Here is a 19,325-nt window from a genome sequence, read left to right as displayed (position 1 = left end):
AAAAGTAGATGGCTTTGACTGTTTTTCCACAGTACCAGAGTACTTTATGCAAAAATATCTATTAAAAGTTGAACATTACTACCTTAACTATAAAAACATGTTTTGTTAAGCCAATATGTGAAATTAGTAAATGAATCTTTAAAAGGACCTTAACTGCTTTTCCAGCAGGCTCCAATTTTAGCCTACAATTTATTACCTATTCACTATGTGTCAGATACTATTCTAGATATTTTCCATATATTAGCTCATTTCATACTCATAGCAACCTATGAATAATGAACTATTATTATCTTCACTTTACAAATGAGGACACTAAGTCACAAAGAAGTTAGGTAGTTGAGAGGTCTAGCTCCAGAGTACATGCTCTTTTTTTTTAAAGCCAGTTTTACATTTATTTATAAATTCATTTCAAAATCCTTGATTCACCTTTTTTTTTTTTTGGCCACACCTCGCAGCATGTGGGATGTTAGTTCCCTGACCGGGGATGGAACCTGCACCCCTGCAGTGGAGGCACAGAGTCTTACTGGACCACCATGGAAGTCACCAGAGTACATGCTCTTAATCAATATACTATACTGACTCATATTATGTTCCATCGAAATGAGATGTGATAAAATATTCCAAAAGAGTAGAATCCAAAAACAAGAGGGATATTAGATAAAACCATCCATTGTTGTGGACCTTTCATGATATAAAAACATAAATGTACATCTCCTCTGTAGATAGGGGAAATAAAGACAAAAGACAACAGCTGAACAAGTTTTGCCCTCCAGGGATTATAGAACTTTTCAATCCACGAGAAATGCCTTTTCTGATGAGGAAATCTACACCCAAATAAATTAAATGACTTGTCACTCTCCTGACTCTGACATTTTCACATGTGTTCCTTCTGTATTTTAACTCCCACTCCATCCCCACTTCTTCATGTGGCCAACTCCTTTAACTTAACTCAAATGTCACTTTCTCACAGCAAGACCTTTCCTAACTGCCCAGTCTGAATAAGGCACATTCCTCCATTATTCTCTCATAGCACCCAGATCTTTTCCTTCATGGCATTTATTGTAATCTGAAAAAACTTTACTTGTTTAAAGTAAAATTGTTCCTCTCCTCCACAAAACTACCACTTTCAGCAAGACAGAGGCTCTGTTACCGTATCTTTAGAGGCTAGCACAGCTCCTAGAACATAACAGATCCTGATTAACTATTTCATTGACGGATATAGATAAATGCTCTGTTTTATGTCTGACAATTAATTGCTAACATTTACTAAACACTTATTATTGAATATATTCCAAGAACTGTTCCAAATGCTTTATATATATTGTCACATTTAATTCTCCCAGTAATCTCATGAGGTATAAACACTATTGTTATCTTCATTAACAGATAAGAAACTGAGCACAGAGAGATTAAGTAACTTGTCTGAAGTCACAGCTAGACAGTAAAAGAGTCTAAATTCAACCGCAGGTAGTCTGGACTCTAGCTCTTATACTGCGGTATAGTTGCTGTGACATACCAAAGATACTTTTACAATAAGAATTTTCTTCGTGGAAATTGACTGGTAGGTCCTCTGTGACAACGTATTTTTACTTGACCAGAAAAAGCATTTCACAAGGGAAGACACACTTGCACCTACTACTGTAACACTTTCTTCAGATGAGTAGAAAAAATAATCATAAAGATGTGCCAAATATGGAACATTCCCTACGTATCTGCCTAACTAACTTATCTTCCACATACGAATCAACTTCAAAAGGCTATGGGAGAAGCACTTGGGCTTTTCCCTTTTCAATCTCATTCTTCTTTTTAAGAGTCCCTGCCTAAGGTAACAACCAAGAACTAAAGCCAAAACAAACATGTACAAGCTCTCAGGTCAGGTCATCGAATTAGTGGAACATTAAAATATTTTTCATTTTTAAAAACATATGACTTTGTTTCTGCATATCCTGTGGCCAAAATGAAATACGGGATGGAAATTAACAACAAAAATAAAAGCCTCTGTTTCTATGTTTTCCTTTCCTTTAACATACTGAACTTTAATGATCAAATTAATCTAACACAGAACAATGACTACCCTGACACAAAAACATGACAAGTTAAGGTCTGTCATATTTCCCCCCAAAAATGCAACTTCAAATTCTAGTGTTTATTCCCTAACCACAATGAAATAAGTATGAAGAAACAATGTGCCTGTTTCAAATACATGTATTGTATTTGAAACATGCACACAATAGTATGACTCCTATATCAAATACTAAATAATAATAATGGTTAACACTCAGAGAACACTACAACCAGGCTTATTTATTTTGTTAATTCATTTAGTTTCCTATAACGACCCCCATAACATAGTTGTTATTATCTGTATTCTACAGGTTGGAACTCAGAGAGATTGAGAAATCTGCCTGAACTCACCATGATCTTTTGAGTCTGACCATGGCAGAGCTAGGATTCAACTACTTTATAATTTCCCTATCTTATAGAAACTGTCATATCAACAGTCATGTAATCTAATCGCCCACCCTACCCACTAGAGCATTCTACCAGCTGAAGCTTCAGCACTTTCACTAAGAACAAAAATAAAACAAAAACAAAACCTCATTACTTTCAAAGGCAGCCCATTCTTCAAATCCACTCCCAATCAACATCTCAATTCCTTCAACCATACCTCAGATGGCATTATTTCAAGTCCCTGAGCATTATTCGTCCCTTTTAAAACAGGGCAACAGGGCATCTAGAGTGGATTAAATATGCCAGGTATGGCCCAGTCATCTCAAATTAGAGAAAACCTTATCTCTATTATCTTAGAAATTTATTACAGCAGTCCAAACTTTACTATTTTGGGTAGCCACGTCACCAATGACTTTTGCCTGGTTTACATTTAGGAAAATTGTTCTTTAATTCATAATCACTGTTAAGCAATCTATTCCTTGAGTTCTTCACACCCAAGTACTGGTCATTATTCCGGTTAAATTTCACTTCTTCTATCTGGCTAATGACCTCCCCATTTGATGATTTCTGGGTTTTGGCTCATCTTCATACTTCAGTTGTAACTCATTTGCAAAGTTATTCAACATGCCACCATTGCCTCCATACAAGTCATTAATAAAATGTTTAATAGGAGAGGAAAGAATCCTAAAACCTGACCTTGGAGATCTCTGTCCAAGGAACCATTCATGCCTTCATCGGGCTCCTTAGAATACAGCTACTAACGTAGTTATAAAGCTCCCTATCCACATGCTTATCCGTTGACACTTCTCCATATCATCCTCAAGTATGTCAAACTTTTTCAAATATCTTATGGATATATATTACACCTATTGCACTATCCTGATCTACAAGTTCAATAAGCCTATCAAGGAAAGAAGGAATGAAAGAGAAAAAGACAAAAGGTTAGTCTGTCATGACTTGTTCCTAGAGAAACCCATGCTGGCACATAGTCAGTTTTTCTTGGTGCTCCATCATGAATAAAGCACTATTAAGTTAAAAACAGAATTTGACTCCATAGTTTAACTATAAGAAGAAAAAAAAAAAAAAGAAGAGTTTCATATTCAGGTGATGAAAATAGGAATATTACATTATAGTTCTTCATATAATAATATAAATAAAATATCTGAAATATTTGAAAACATTTAGAAGTATTTCCAGTGCTACCACTTTGGTCTACAAAGGTAAATTTTATATTTACTTTCAGTTATTAAAATGCCTTTGTTGGGTTTCTCGTATATCTAAATAAATCTCAGTTAATTAAGCAGAGATGTTATTAATCTGAACATACTAAATAAAAACACAGTAGTTCTGGAAGAATATTAACTGCTAGGCAGATCATGAGTGAAGCCAAGTTGGCCTTATTCTAAATCCCAGTGTTTCAGAGCTGGAAAAGACCTGGTATTTATAGCACAATTATCTCTTTTTATAGATGAAGATTCTAAGGCTCTCAGAGATGGAATGACTTGACCAAGCTCATAAAACTAATTTTCTGGCATGGTTGGACACAGAAATTAGATTTACTCAAGGGCCACTGATAATGTTTCACAAAACCATGTCATTAAAAGAAATAATAAAAAGAACAAAACATATTCTTTCTTACCAGCTGGACTTCACCAAAAGCACCTCTTCCAATAACTTTTACAACATCATAGTCTTCTGCCTTCATCTGTAGACCTCTGATCTTTTTCACAATTTTCTCATCTACAGTAAAAAGATCACCATAATATCAATCACCATATTGATAAGCAACCTTTTAAAATAATCACCATATTTGTAAACAAATTTTTATTTCAAGAAACTGGGCTTAGTTTCCAGCTAAGTCCGTCAATTTTTAAATGTTGCTATTTAAAACTCTAAGACACATACACTTTACATCAAGGACAAAACTCTCTAGCTTAACACATATAAACACATTAATGACTACCAAAAAGTAGCAGTTAAACTATTCTGTTTCTGACTCTGTTGCTTGGCAAGTTATATGACAGCTGAAACTATGACGATCCAGGCAATCCTGGAGTACACTCTGAATCACTGCAGAAAGCTGCTATGAAAGTACACAAGGCTAATCTCAATCATCAATATTGGTAGATTACTTCTTTGAAAAACAGTAATCACATATTGTAGATTTGATAACTATAGATAAGATTTTTTAATTAGGAAAACAGCCTAGTCTCTGATTAATTCCAAATTAAAGAGCATACTGTGTTCACATAAAGTGTATATAATTATTTTGAGAATTTCTTATTCTCAGAATTCAACTTCATTTACAACTTCATTGCAACATCAATACTGGCATATATTAATAGTTACTACGTTTATGGCAATAACTGTTATCACATTATCTTTCATTAACTAGACTGAAATGTCTACATTTATACAAACATAAAGCTCATTAAGTCTTCTGGATAATGTAAAGCTAAGTCTTAGAGTTGTTAACATTAATTAAAAACTTCTCTTGGAACTGCCATAAATGACCTGTCCTGAAATTCTAAGCAATCTTAATTTAATCAAAATCTTGAACTTTACCTACTTTACATACTTTGATTTGGCAATTCTGCTTTGAAATAAAGAATATTAGTATTTAAATAAATCAAATAGCAAATAAAAAAATTAATAAGTTAAAAGTTTGTGGACTGTAATAATACTAATTAAACATAAATCTCTATCAAAAGTAGAGTCAGGGCTTCCCTGGTGGTGCAGTGGTTGAGAGTCCGCCTGCCGCTGCAGGGGACACGGGTTCGTGCCCCGGTCCGGGAAGATCCCACATGCCGCGGAGTGGCTGGGCCCGTGAGCTACGGCCGCTGGGCCTGCGCGTCCGAAGCCTGTGCTCCGCAGCAGGAGAGGCCACAACAGTGAGAGGCCCGCGTACCGCAAAAAAAAAAAAAAAAGTAGAGTCATATGATCAAATATGAAATTTACACATACTTACATCTATTTAAGAAATTATCTATATTTTTGTTTTTCCTCAAAGCAGGGAAATCCAAATCAAGGACCAAGGAATTTAAGCCATCCTGTTTAACAAAAAAATAAAAAGAGAAAAAAGAAAGTTGTTACAATTTTCAAGCATTCAAGATAAAAAGCCTTTAAATTTTATTGTTTTGTTCTCACTGAGTAAATGTTAATCCACTTTGATATGAAACTGCCCCCAGTGGCACCATATCCAATAGCTTTAAATAGTTTCCTAACTTCTGCCAGAGAATATTAGGGTTGACCCTATCATGTTTTCCATTGTACTTTTAGCCAAGAGAAAAACGTCATTTTAGAATATGCATCCACTATTATTTTTGCTAGTCAGATGTCTTTTCTCTCTTCCAATGTCCAGTAAAATTTTACCAAGCTTTTGACTTTAAGAAATACACCCAGACTAGTTCCCATTCATTCAACAAGCATTAATTTTGTGCCTAGTGTATACAAAGAATAGAAAATCTAAAAATAAGTGAGACACTAACTATCCTTACCCTCAGGAAATTCAGGCTCAAAACTAAATTTCCCCTAAAAACATGAAAACAGGATGATGCACTGTTCAGGTTTCTATTTTCTTCTGTAAGTTTTCTGTATTTTCCAGACTTTCTACAACAAGCATGCATTAAATTTATAATCAAAATATGAAAAAGTACATACATATAACTTGGTGGGAGTGAAAAAAACTAGTAAGAAACAAACCAAGTCACAAATTACTTAATGGATATGCTTGTGAAGAAAACAGTATTTTTAAAACACTAGTGCATATATTGTTTCATCCCCAAGTAAATGAGGAGGGCAGAAGGACATATTCTCATTTAAAAAATAAACTAAAGTTCAGAGAGATTAAGTGACTTTGGCATGCCCAAGTCTTGCTATTAGAAAATGATGTAGCAAAATACTACCTAAATCTTAGAGGTTCAATATACTTAACTCATCTCCCTCATCTCAACCACCAATGGAAGCTTGGAAGGGGAAAGAAGGAAGCTGGAGGATTACAGAAAACAAAACAGTAATAAAGAGAACTTTTGAGGATCTGGGTAGGGAGAAAATGTGGGGAAAATTACATGCAAAACTTAGAAAGGTAACTTGAGTTTTTAATTTACTAATTCTAGAAGAACTGAAAGTTATCACAGAGAAATAGAGTTACACAAAGATTAAATAAACAGGAAAAAATCTGGAAAGTTTATAAATATTTTCCCATAATATACCCCACTAGTGTAGAGTCAGAGAGCTTTTTCAGCAGTTGGAACACTTGAACAGTTGCTCAACTCAACAATAATACTATTTTGGGTTTTTAAAACTATTTCTTAAAGATCACATACTATTTCATTTGTGCATTAAGTATTTTGGTAATATTTATTTTTGAATAATACTAATACCTTAATTTGCTAATAGTTTACATCAGAAGATAATGTAGGGGTAATACATATTTATATATTTACATTTATACTTGAGGTTCTATGTTTATAAATTTTTACATTTGAAACATTCTATTTAGTACCAATTTTTAAGAAACAAATTCTCAATTTTTAAAAGATACTAGTATTTTCAGTACACAAAATTGATACTGAGTTACAGTTGCTGGATTACCTCAAGACTTGAATGAAAGCCCATGTCTATGACCATCCTCGTTAAGCAGTTTCATATAAACCTTAGGAGGTTAAGATTTTTTTTTTCAGTGTCTTGTGATTTCAGCTGTGATTCTTTTCATAGAAAGTGATAATAAAGCTAAGAAACTTTTAAAAGAATAAAACTTATATTAAAGAAAAGCCTACAACTAAAACTTCAAAGCAATGAAGAAAATTAACACTATTTGTCCCTTTCCCTACTTTCAAATGCACAGAGATGACAGGAGAACATTTAAAAGTCATAGCCCCACTGAAAGGAAAAAAACACCACCACCACAAAATATTCAAGAACGAGAAAGAAAAATGCTAAGCAATGTAGGAGCTAAAGTAGGAGCTAAAGTCACAAAGATCTACTGGACTTCAGGGCAGAAAGCAATAAGACCAATAACTGAGAATTAAAAGAACCTAAATGTGGTAATGGGCGAAAACCAGACTGATTACTGGGGTTTAAAACAGTAGCTGGAGTGAAAATCCCAGCTCCTAAAAAAGACACTAAAAAAAAATCTTATTGCCCAAGTTTCATATGAAACTGCATAAAGAGGTAGAGCAGACACAGCTTTCAAGTAAATCTTAAGCTAAGCCCCCAGAACTTGCCCAGTTACCAGATCTCCCGCATCTCTAGTATCACTGGCTTAAAATATGTGAATCAGCTGTAATACTGGAACTGACTTGGGTTGTCTGTACGTAAAAAGTTAGCATCAGAGGACAGTAGAGAGAAAAGTGATTTATCCTACTCTCTTTCTGAATAAACAGGTACAAGCCAACATCCAATTTTTCCCATTACAATCGTCATGGTGGAAAAAAGTATGTACAGAATGGCCTATTTTCCTAACTTTTCCTGAACACAGAGCCTTTTATACTTTAGTTGCCAAGAAGGAACTACTCTCACTATAAACTGCTTCTAAATATCTAACTGTTTTTCAATCTCCAAATAAAATGCACCCACCAAGGAAAAAAAAGAAAAAGAAAAAAAAGGAAGGAGGTTGGAAAGACTTCACCAACCTGGAATGTCTAAAGTGATAAGCAAAATGATGGAGACATCCTTCCAGAAATTTCAATTGTTAAATGCAGCAAATTATCTTTTAGCTGAAAGTTTCATAATGTTATGAGTTGTGAGTATATGGGTGGTATTTAAAGCCATAAAACTAGATAAGATCACTAAAGGAGTGAGTGTAGACAAATAAAAAAGGACCAAGGACTGAGTCCTGGGATACACCACTTATTAAGAGATTGTGGAGTACAGGAGACTGAGAAGCAAGCAGTAAAGGAGGGAGAAAATCGAGACTGCTGTGGTACCTTGGAAGCCAGGTGAAGCATGTAGCAAAGAGGGAGAGAGTGATCCACAAAATCAATATGACTGGTAAGTCAAGTAAATCAAGACTGAGACATTAGACACTTTGAGATCATCAGTGGCTTCTATAAAAGCTATTTAGATCATAAATTTGTTGTTTCCAAACCACCGTGCACCACTTTCTTAGCACTTGTTTTTCTATAATTGCTGCATGTTTAAAAAACAAAACAAAAACCTCCTTTAAGATGTTACTGGGAATTCCCTGGCGGTCCAGTGGTTAGGACTCCGCACTTTCACTGATGAGGGTGCAGGTTCAATCCCTGGTCGGGGAACTGACATCCCGCAAGCCGCACTGCGCAGCCAAATTAAAAAAAAAAAAGATGTTACTGTGAGTTCACATTCATAGACCCTAAATAATACCAAGCATTCAACTTGACCATAAGTTATGTGATACCTTACGGTCTATCTACCAAAAACTATAACTAAATTACACAGGTCAATACAGTATTTATTATTAATAATAGGAACTTTTCTTGACTACTTTGTACCATGTGCTGAGCACAGCTCAACCAATCAACATTTTAATCCTCACAACAATGTATAAACTAGGTACTATTATTATACTCACATTTAGTAAGTACAGAAACTGAAGTTTAGAGAGGTTAAAAAACCTGCCCCAGCCAATACATTTTATAAGTGACAGAATCAGAATTTTATGATACATTTATACTTTATTACTGAAATTAAAGTTAATAAAGTTATTCCTCTAACAGAATACTGAACAATATCCACATTTTAAAGTTAAGACAACAAAATAGGAAACATATTTCTGTGTATCTGCTGTACAGATAAGTGACCAGGATGTGTCATGTAAATGAATTTGTAATATTTACATTTTCTCCTTCTGTTATTACAACTGCAAATACAAACACCAAAGTAAAAACAGTGGGGCCAAACAAATCCATCGCTAGCGTATAAAACATAGATTTTAAAGCCACCCTCTATGCATGCAGAAAACCTTCTGAATCTTATGTATACGCCATATTATTTTTTATAGTAAACTTTCTATTTCACCTAGAAAAATCTAAGTAATATTAACTAATCTGCTATCATTTATCAATATCAGTTAAATAAAATACTTAATGCTTATTTTATAATATAGCTTTGTAAGTACATTAGTTTAAGATCTGTCAACCAAATTAATGACAGACTAAATTTATCCTGTCCCCTATCAAAAAAGAATATTTGAAGGAAAAAAAAAGTTATCTAGGAAAGTAAGAAATTAAAGAGTAATGGGTGAAAGTGTATTGCACATATTTTGTGTGATATATGTTAACTTCACCATAAGCTTGAGTAGCTACTTTAACAAAGCATAAGAATTGTTTTCTGGTTTGCTTTTATGAATCTTTACCTATAGCTATAGTAAAATCAGCTCTTAAAGCTCTCTACAAAACAATATAGGTGGTACATTAATGAAGTAATAGGTGTCTAAGAGAGTAATATTCATATTTAGAACAGTTAAGGGAATATTATAACAAAAACTTGCTTAAAACCTGAACTCTGAATTGTGGGGAAGGGGAACCTCTGAACAAAGAATACAGTTCCCACTGATCTTAAGCCTTTCATGCTATATATCAATACATATAGTATATATACTTTTCTCTCTCTCTCTCTCTCTCTCTCTCTCTCTCTCTCTCTCTCTGTGTGTGTGTGTGTGTGTGTGTGTGTGTGTTATACATCATTAAAACTGTTTTGGATGTACTGGACAACAATCAATTAACTGACAAGATAAAAACATCACAGGGCAAATAAACAGTAAAACATTTAAAAACCTGTATGCCATCACTATTCTCAGGCATTTTCACATATCTTATCTAATATACTGTCTACTTCATCAGAGAGGAAGTATGAGACAAAAATTAGTTAAAAATTCCCCAAGTTTGCTAAGTTTCAATGAAGGTTTTCTATTATAGAGACTTATCCTCCAAACACTTTTAAATCCTTATTTGTGTTTGAAGCTGGGAGGGAAGGGGTCATGCGGAGTCATACAACCTTAAATTCTGTATCCCATCTTCCAAGTAAAGAAAAATAGGTTTCTTGTAATTTTTAAAACCAATCCGGCAATTGTAAAGGAGAGTGCACTGCTGAGTGAATCTGAGATGGAATTAACAGAATTTCAAACACAAAACTGTCCTTCCCTATTATTAGACATGTCACTATTATTTGATATGTCACTACAGTTCTCACTAATATTTTTTAAGACTACAGAGATTTAACTCTTTCATTTTATATCCCACATAAAAACAATCACTGAAAATATTTCAGTATCACATCCATTATACTCACAAACATAATATCCTCAGTTTTCCAGGCAAATATTAATCAAATCTAAACAATGAACTTCTTAAGGCGCAACCAAGTACTTTACAAACCAAGTTCACAGGAAAATTAAAGGGCAAAAATATATACCCACAAATCACACTAGGAAATCAACATTCATTAAGCCCCTACTTTGTGCCAGACAGAGTAGAATCACTTTCTCATTTAATTCTCGTAAAAACCCCCACTGGAAAAGGAATGTATTAGGAAATGGAAAAGTGTTTTGGGACAGAGCCATTTTGGTACATAACAAAAGCAAAACTTGTAATCAGAAGTAGTTCTTTCTGCTACCCATACAACTACCACTAGGAACAGTGAAGAACATTTCGGCAAAACAAAAATAGTTGTTGGTGGTTGTTTTTAAAGCACATGCTCTTTTCTCCCTCTGACTACTTATGTAGCTGTACAGACTCAATGGTCTACCTATCTATCTATCTATTTATTTATGACTGCGTTGGGTCTTCGTTGCTACGTGCGGGTTTTCTCTAGTTGCGCCGAGCGGGGGCTACTCTTCGTTGCGGTGCGCGGGCTTCTCTTTGCAGGGGCTTCTCTTGTGGCGGAGCATGGGTTCTAGGCGCACAAGCTTCAGTAGTTGTGGCACACGAGCTCAGTAGTTGTGGCTCGCGGGCTCTAGAGCGCAGGCTCAGTAGTTGTGGCACAGGCGCTTAGTTGCTCCGCGGCATGTGGGATCTTCCCGGACCAGGGCTCGAACCTGTGTCCCCTGTACTGGCAGGCAGATTCTTAACTACTGCACTACAAGGGAAGTCCCTGGCCCACCTACTTTTAATGAAAAAGCAAAATATTCTTCTCAGTAGAACTACAGAAGCAAGGTGTACCTCCTCCTTACCCAGGAAGCGGTATTTCTTCTACACATCTGAGGGAATTTTTTTTTTTAGTAACACTTCTAAAAATTAGAAAAACTTTTAAAACCTTTTAGATTCAATATCTGTCCCATCTCTCTTTTGTCCACTGTATGTGCACTTCCCTACAAATAAAAGAAGTGAGCAAGTCTCGGTAAGGGAATCTAATGCACTATATTTTGGTCTGTTTTACATTTTGGTAGTCTATAAATTTTTATTTGGCAGAGAAAAGGTCTCATTGCTAAAACAATTTGAAAAATAATAGTTTAGGCAAATCTAAAGTTTCTAAACACCGATTACCAACTATCATTTCATACAAAATTCCGCTGCTTATTGATCAATTTCTGGCAATAACTGTACTTCAAGTAGGAACAATTTCTTGTCAATCAATTTAGAGACACGTTAGTATCACTGGTTTAAAAGAAAATTACTTAAAAACACTGAACATAAAATCATCCTTAACTGGAACTCACAAATAGCCATAATTTCTCCTACACTCCAAGGGAGTAGTTAGCGAAACAAACACATATGTGAACTTTATTCTGACAACCATCTTCTATGGCTGATAGCTCTATCTACTTCTACCCTAGTACTCAGTACCATATTTCCAAGTATCCAACAAATATCCAACGGACCTCAGAAATCTCCCAAGTTGGGTAAATGTACTCAATGCGAATGTATAAGATGATCCACTGAGGTGCAAGAAGAAAATACTACAATTTTACACATTTAAGCTTAAAAAATTTTAAGTTTAACATAGAGGTTTTCAGCAACATCTCACTCTTGTTACCTTTCATTGAATTGTGACATACTACAGCTGACATGTACCCAGATTTTTAAAAATTTACTAGTAGAAAGATTACCAAGCAGATTGAAAAGCATTCCATTTTGGGGTGCAGACATATGCCAAGGCTTACCAAACTGTACAATTTCATTATGTACAATTTATTTTATGTCAATTACACCTCAATAAAGCTATTTTTAAAGTGAATGTAATGTATATAATCACAGATTTAAGATAATACCAAAATGCAATTAGTACAAACAAACAAAAGAACAGTGTTAACTCTTAACCTACTCCTTATATAAGCTCTTATTGCCCAAACTATGAGGCTAAAAACAATGGCAAGCTAATCACATCACCGCCCCCCAAAATTAAAGCCTATTTGAAATATGGAATTACATCCAAAATCATTAATGATGTACTGCTATAATCTGAATTTCTGTAACACAAATTATCCCATATGTAACTGGCAAGGGAATAATTTGAATATTAAGTAAAATATGTGATTTTTTCCAGCTTGTTAATGTTTTTAAATGATGGGCAAACTTTCTCAAGTTAAAGAGAAAGCCTTAGCAATATAGAATGACATTAAGAAAAAAGCCAAAAATCACGCAGAAACGCCTTACTAAAGTACAAATAGTAGCTTCAAAATCCCCTACACTGTTCATGACATTAAGCTATCTAGTAAGGTTACAAGTGCAGTTGAAAAAGCTGAGAAGATATTTTTCCTTTGTTAAAAACAAACAAAAACCTGATAAAGAAGGCTATAGAAATAAAGGCCTTCATAGGCCTAAATCTCAAAGAAAAAAGCTCAAGCCTCAGGGTTTAAGGCTACTGATATTCAAATGTCTGTGATGCTGGGTACAAATGTCAACAGAGATTTAACTTTGTTGCTATTTTTATTTGAATTATTGTTTTTGTTAGCGTTATGGTTAAAATTTGTATAGGTTTTGCACAGTCTGTTCCTACTCTATTATTCTCATAAGCCGTGTTATTTATGGTGCATGATTTTTGCAGAACACAAAGCTTTTCAGAAATTCATATTTCATGTTAATGACTGAAGCCATCACAATTTAAAACCTAAACAACAGGAACATGAAAAATATCTCTATAATTATTTGCATAATATTTAATGCCTGTGTGCTACCCAGAATTTTACAAATTTTCATTGAGCTTAATGATAAATGTTTGAAAGCCTTGTGCTTTAGTTTTGTTTCTTTTTTAAATTATTTTTATTTTTTATTAAAATAAAAAAATAAAACTTGTTAGTTTCTTTAACATCAAAAAAAGGTTTCTTTTTTTTATTTTTTTGTTTTTAATTCAGACATCATTGGGAAACACTGGATTTTTCTAATGGCTGAAATGTATGAAAAACAATATGGTAAAAAACTAAAATACATTTTCTTGAGACCAAGTATCTTTGGAACGCACACACAAAAAAAATTGAAAAAGTTGATGTAATAAGCAACAAAATAAATTACTCCATAAAAGAGGTTTACTACACAATTGGAAGAAAGTACACACTTCTTCTAACCTGATCAGTTAAAATATGGTTGGATACTGTTGTAATGAAGAAAATATACTGTATTCTCAATAGTAAATTACTTCTTTAATAAAACTAAATTTGAAGGAAAAACCTCTGTAACAGTAACCACTGAGAGAGCTGATACTTCAGCTGAAATACAAAACTGCCTCTAGAACTACATTACATATAGTATATAACATGCAATTCATTCAGTGAACAGCTTTTAGAACTAAGAAATTAAATCCGTAAGAGCACAAAGTGCTATAATGGCATCAACACTGTAAAATTTATAAAAATAAGATTTTTAAAGTTGACAGAACTTTCTTTGTAGTGAGATGAAGAACGACCATAAAAAAATTTTAATTTCACATAAAAGTTTTCTAGCTATCTTGTCACAATGAACTTTAAAAAGCTATTGAACTTAGAGATGAATTACCATTTTTCTTCTATTCTATAAAAAGGCAAGTGTTCCAAATCTGATCTTGCCTATGATAACGAGTACTTACTAATAGTATGCTGGCAGACATTTGGGGGAAAAAATTAACAGATTTTGTCTCAGTAAAGGTAATATGTTAACAACAAATGACAAAAGAAAAACTTCCTTTTTAGAAGAAATTCTTGCTATGGAAGGAATATTTTTGAAAAAGGGTGTGTCTGGAAATGTTTCCATCCATATGTGAATTTTGCAGATAATAAGATGCTTGGCCTATCAAAATTGTTTTTTAACTTTCACATCCATGTTTTTAAAATTTGAAAACATAATTTTCTGACCCAGTTAAAGATGTTCAGCCATATGTTAAAATATAAAAATAAATTATTTCTGATTTGCTTTCAAGAACTGTACTCATCAGAGAAAACAGCAATTTACTAACCGAATTTCAACAACCACACAAAAAAGTTGTATAGCTAGTGGACGGAACTGAAAAATGAGTATTGTGATTAATAACTGCAGCCACTGATATACTGTGCTTCTTCCACTTGTATCCATGTATCTTTGTGAAATTAAAAAAAAAAAAAATCCTGATAGTCCTTAAAACGCAGTAGCAAAATAAACTGAACTTCAAACCCGATCTTCAATTCACTGTACAACATGAAGCCAAAACTTTTAAAAGCAATTAAGCATATTTAATTTAATGAGAAAAGTTTTTCTGGTGTCATAAATATCTAAAAAATATGTTTATAGATTTAGCTTATACTTTTGAACTCCTGTTTCATGTGTATTTTATAACATACACAGTATTTTAATAGATGTACACAAATTATAAATAAGACATGTCTATTTGAAGATATTTCAAAACTCTTTTACTGATGTAATACAAGAGTAATAGTTTGAAGATCACAGATTCCTTAAACGTAATGAATTTTTTATTATCCTTAAAGGTAAACATTTTTATTTTTCATATTTAAAGTAGCGAATATATGCCCCAAGACTGTTGGGTAAATAAATATTCAGCCAGCATCTTGGCATCAACATAACCAAAACAATTCATATTTTCTCATTCAAATCTTACCTACTCTATATCTAATAAGCAGTGCCATTTTATGTAAGTCAGATTCAGAAATCCTTTTCTTTGTCCTTTACATCAAGTCATTCCCTCTGTACTGATGATACTTCCTCTAAGGTCTCACAGGTGCTTCCTTCTCCACTCCAATCCCCATTATGCTTTGCTCAGATTCTGATTATTTATTACCTACTAACTTGTTTCCTTGACTTTAATCACCCACTGCTCCAGCCCATCTCCAGCCTACTATTAAGTAGTCAATCTTCTTGAAATTTAAATCTGTACCTTTCATGCCCTCCTTAAAATTATTCGACAGCTTACAAATGCTTAGAAAAGGAAACCCTTAACTAGCATTCAAAATTCTGTGCCATCTGGCCCCACCAACCTTCTGCAATCTTACTTCCCATTGTTCTACTATTCTTCACTCATATTTGTTCTAGATCTGTACTGTCCAATACAGAAGCCACTGGCTACGGGGTGGCCATTGAGCACTTGAAATGCGATAGCCCAAACTGAGATATGCTGTAACTATAAAATACACACTAGATTTCAAAGACTTAGTACCAAAATAAGAATGTAAAATATCTAATTAATATTTTTAAATATTTTTTACATGTTAAAATAATATTTGGGTTATATGGGTTAAATACATTATTAAAATTAATTTCACCTTTCTATTTTTTTTTTTTTTTGGCGGTACGCAGGCCTCTCACTGTTGTGGCCTCTCCTGTTGCGGAGCACAGGCTCCGGATGCGCAGGCTCAGCGGCCATGGCTCACGGGCCCAGCCGCTCCGCGGCATGTAGGACCTTCCCGGACCGGGGCTCGAACCCGTGTCCCCTGCATCGGCAGGCGGACTCTCAACCACTGCGCCACCAGGGAAGCCCACCTTTCTATTTTTTTAAATATGACTACCAGAAAATTTTTAATTTTATATTTGACTCACATTATATCTCTATTTAAGAGCACTGCCTAGACCAACAAAACTTTAACCTTTCACACTGATCTTTCTACCCTCATAACTTTGCTTGTATCAGCCTTTCACCACAGAACATTCAACACTTACTAACCATTTGTCAAGGGGCAACCATGTACCATGACTGAGTGCTAAGCATAAGAAAATATTCTTCATGATCATCTCTACTTGCCAGATCTTATCTCTGCTTCAAGATCAGCTCAAATGCAGTTTATTTCCATGAAACCTTCCTTGATATGCCAGGATAAAAATTTCCCATCTTTTGAACTCTGACATATTACATGTTCTTCAATGAACATGTCACTTTCTACTTACAACAGTTATTCCTACACAGTGCTTATCACATCTATTAGCTGTAAATTCCTTAAGTACAGAATTCTTCACATTCAATCTGATTCCTCTAATGGTTCTGTCATGAAACTTTACACAGATAAGAGTCTGCCCTCAAACACTGGTGATACAATTATCTAAGATTAAATAAGTTACACTTAGTAAAGCAAGAAAGTAGGTATTTATGTTAGCATTATTCACAATTCAATTATTATCTTGAACTTCTTTATGACCATTCCTTTCACCTTCCTGCTCAAGCGGAAACAGATTTCCTTACTTTTTCCCTTGATGACACTACCTACCTTACATTACCTCTCAAATGGTAGATCTTGCAGGTGGGGTAAATGTTCTCTTTGCTTCTAGTGGTCAATCTTAGATCACTCTTCTTCCTCTTTCTGCAAACTGTGAGCTTTGAAACACATCATCAGCCACCCACCACGCCCCTTCTTATGCACCCGCCACCCACTGTCACTAACCCTCAGTCTCTGAAGATTTTAGTTCCTTGCTAACTGACACACTCTCTAACACTAATCCTGTCATAATTCTTGGTGATGTCATTATACTCCTAGATATCCTAATACTCTGGACAATCCACTTGTGTGGTCTCCTTAACCTTATCATTACCAATAATTGTAACACCTCATAATCTCAATTTTAAACATCCTACTCATTGACCACCACCTCCTATCTTTCTAGCTCACTCTAATACTTCAACAATCTTTTGACGCAAAAGGGACCTTCAATCCAGATCCTATCATTTTCCACTGTCCTTCATCCTCTCAACTCTTATGTTTACTCTTTACATAATTCGTATTCCAGTCAATCATCATAATCATTGCCCTGTGCTTACCCTCGTGCTCCTCTTAATCATACTCTCCTGGAAGAACTACATCACCAGTTAAATGCAACTCTCTCTACTCAGTACTTGCTTGCGCCTCCAGAACTAAATGTGACTTAAAAAACACACAACCATGCTCAAGTGGCCCTCTGCTGACTGACAATCCTAGACTATCTCCCTGGTCCATTCTCTCTCCCACTCTCCTGCATGATTTCACACTTTCTCCTCTCTTCTCAAACCTCTCAAAAATCTCCTCTCCCAACCTCATTCTCAGCTAAGGTCTTGGCTTCTTACATCACTGAGAATTTACACAAGCTCTCATCACCAAATCTGTTCATATTTCTGCATTTATACCCATATATTCTTTCTTTTCTGCCATTATATTATATATTAATCACATTACATTATATTCGTAGTTACAGCCGACCCCTCACCTATACACTACATCTCCCATCCCCTCCTGCCTACTAACAGACAACACTGTAACTACTCCCCTCTGCCCCCACCACAGCCAACCTATCATCTCTTCATCTTTTATTCTCTATTTGATTACTGCCACTGGCATATTGTTATTTCTTCCTCTCTTAAGAAAATAAAATCTCTTGACTCGATTTCCCATACAGTTATCATTCTATTTCTCCCTTTGCCTTTATAGAGAAATTCCCTGAAAGAGAAATCTATGCCATCACCCCCATCCTTTCTCTTCCTATTCTCTTTAAAACTCACTCCAATCAATCCCCCCCAACCACCACCACCACCGCCACCACCCTATCTAAAAAGTTTTTCTCAAGCTTATCAATGACCTCCACATTTTGAATCTAATTATCATTTCTCAATCCACATTTTACGCTTGACTTCTTTCTTTCAAGAGCCTAAGTCCAAACACCTACAAATCCTGCCAGCATTGCCTTCAAAATGAATTCAGAATTCCACCAGTTTTCACGACCCCTACTACCATCACACTAGTTCAAGACACCACCCTATGAATTATTGCAAAAGCCTACTTACCAGGTCTCCCTGCTTCCAGCTTTGCCCTTCCTTTCTCCTTCAGATTATTTTCAAGGAACACAGAGACGATCCCATCACTCCTCTACTCAAAACCTCCAACGCCTTCCATTTCATTGGGAGTAAAGCGCAGATTCTCTGCTATGACCTATGAGGCTCTTCACGATCGTACTTCACCCACTTAATTGGTTAACTCTCAAGCCTCATCCCCTATTAGTTTCATTCTCACTCATTCTACTCCAGCCACACTGGCCTTCTAAAGGTTTTATTGTTTTTTGTTTTTTTGGCAGTACGCGGGCGTCTCACTGTTGCCGCCTTTCGCGTTGCGGAGCACAGGCTCCGGACGCGCAGGCACAGTGGCCATGGCTCACGGGCCTATAGCCGCTCCGCGGCATGTGGGATCTTCCCGGACCGGGGCACGAACCCGTGTCCCCTGCATCGGCAGGCGGACTCTCAACCACTGCGCCACCAGGGAAGCCCCTTCTAAAGGTTTTTAAAATCACAACAGGGGCCCTACACAAGGAATAAGTGGAACAGAGTAGAAAGGTAGTTCGGCAGCTGCCAGGGCCTTCACAAGACGGTACATCTGAGCAACATCACAGTTCTGTGGGGTGGTGAGCTGGCTGCATACAAAAGAACTGAGCAAATTAGTAACTATATGATAATAGGAACCAGCTCTTAATTTTGGGAGAACAGGTACAAATGTGGGGGGGAAAAAAGAGCTAGAATGAATACAGGGTGTTGGGCTAGAATTG

General features: G+C 35.2%; 1 protein-coding gene across 3 annotated transcripts in view; it reads right to left on the bottom strand.

Moving 5' to 3' along the window:
• ROCK2 (Rho associated coiled-coil containing protein kinase 2) overlaps positions 1-19,325 on the bottom strand; it is a 137,453-nt gene that overhangs the window by 77,936 nt on the left and 40,192 nt on the right. For all 3 annotated transcript variants that reach the window (XM_019943277.3, XM_073791591.1, XM_019943278.3), the window contains exons 2-3: positions 5,420-5,501; positions 4,091-4,191 (exon numbers count right to left, since the gene is read on the bottom strand). In XM_019943277.3, the coding sequence (XP_019798836.2) occupies positions 4,091-4,191; positions 5,420-5,501 (183 nt within the window). The remainder of the gene's footprint in view (positions 1-4,090; positions 4,192-5,419; positions 5,502-19,325) is intronic.

This window comes from Tursiops truncatus, chromosome 14 (assembly GCF_011762595.2).
Source record: "Tursiops truncatus isolate mTurTru1 chromosome 14, mTurTru1.mat.Y, whole genome shotgun sequence".
In the NCBI taxonomy this organism is placed as follows: Eukaryota; Metazoa; Chordata; class Mammalia; order Artiodactyla; family Delphinidae; genus Tursiops; species Tursiops truncatus.
Note: the sequence above shows the minus strand (reverse complement) of the source record. Positions and strands in the feature narration are given on the sequence as shown.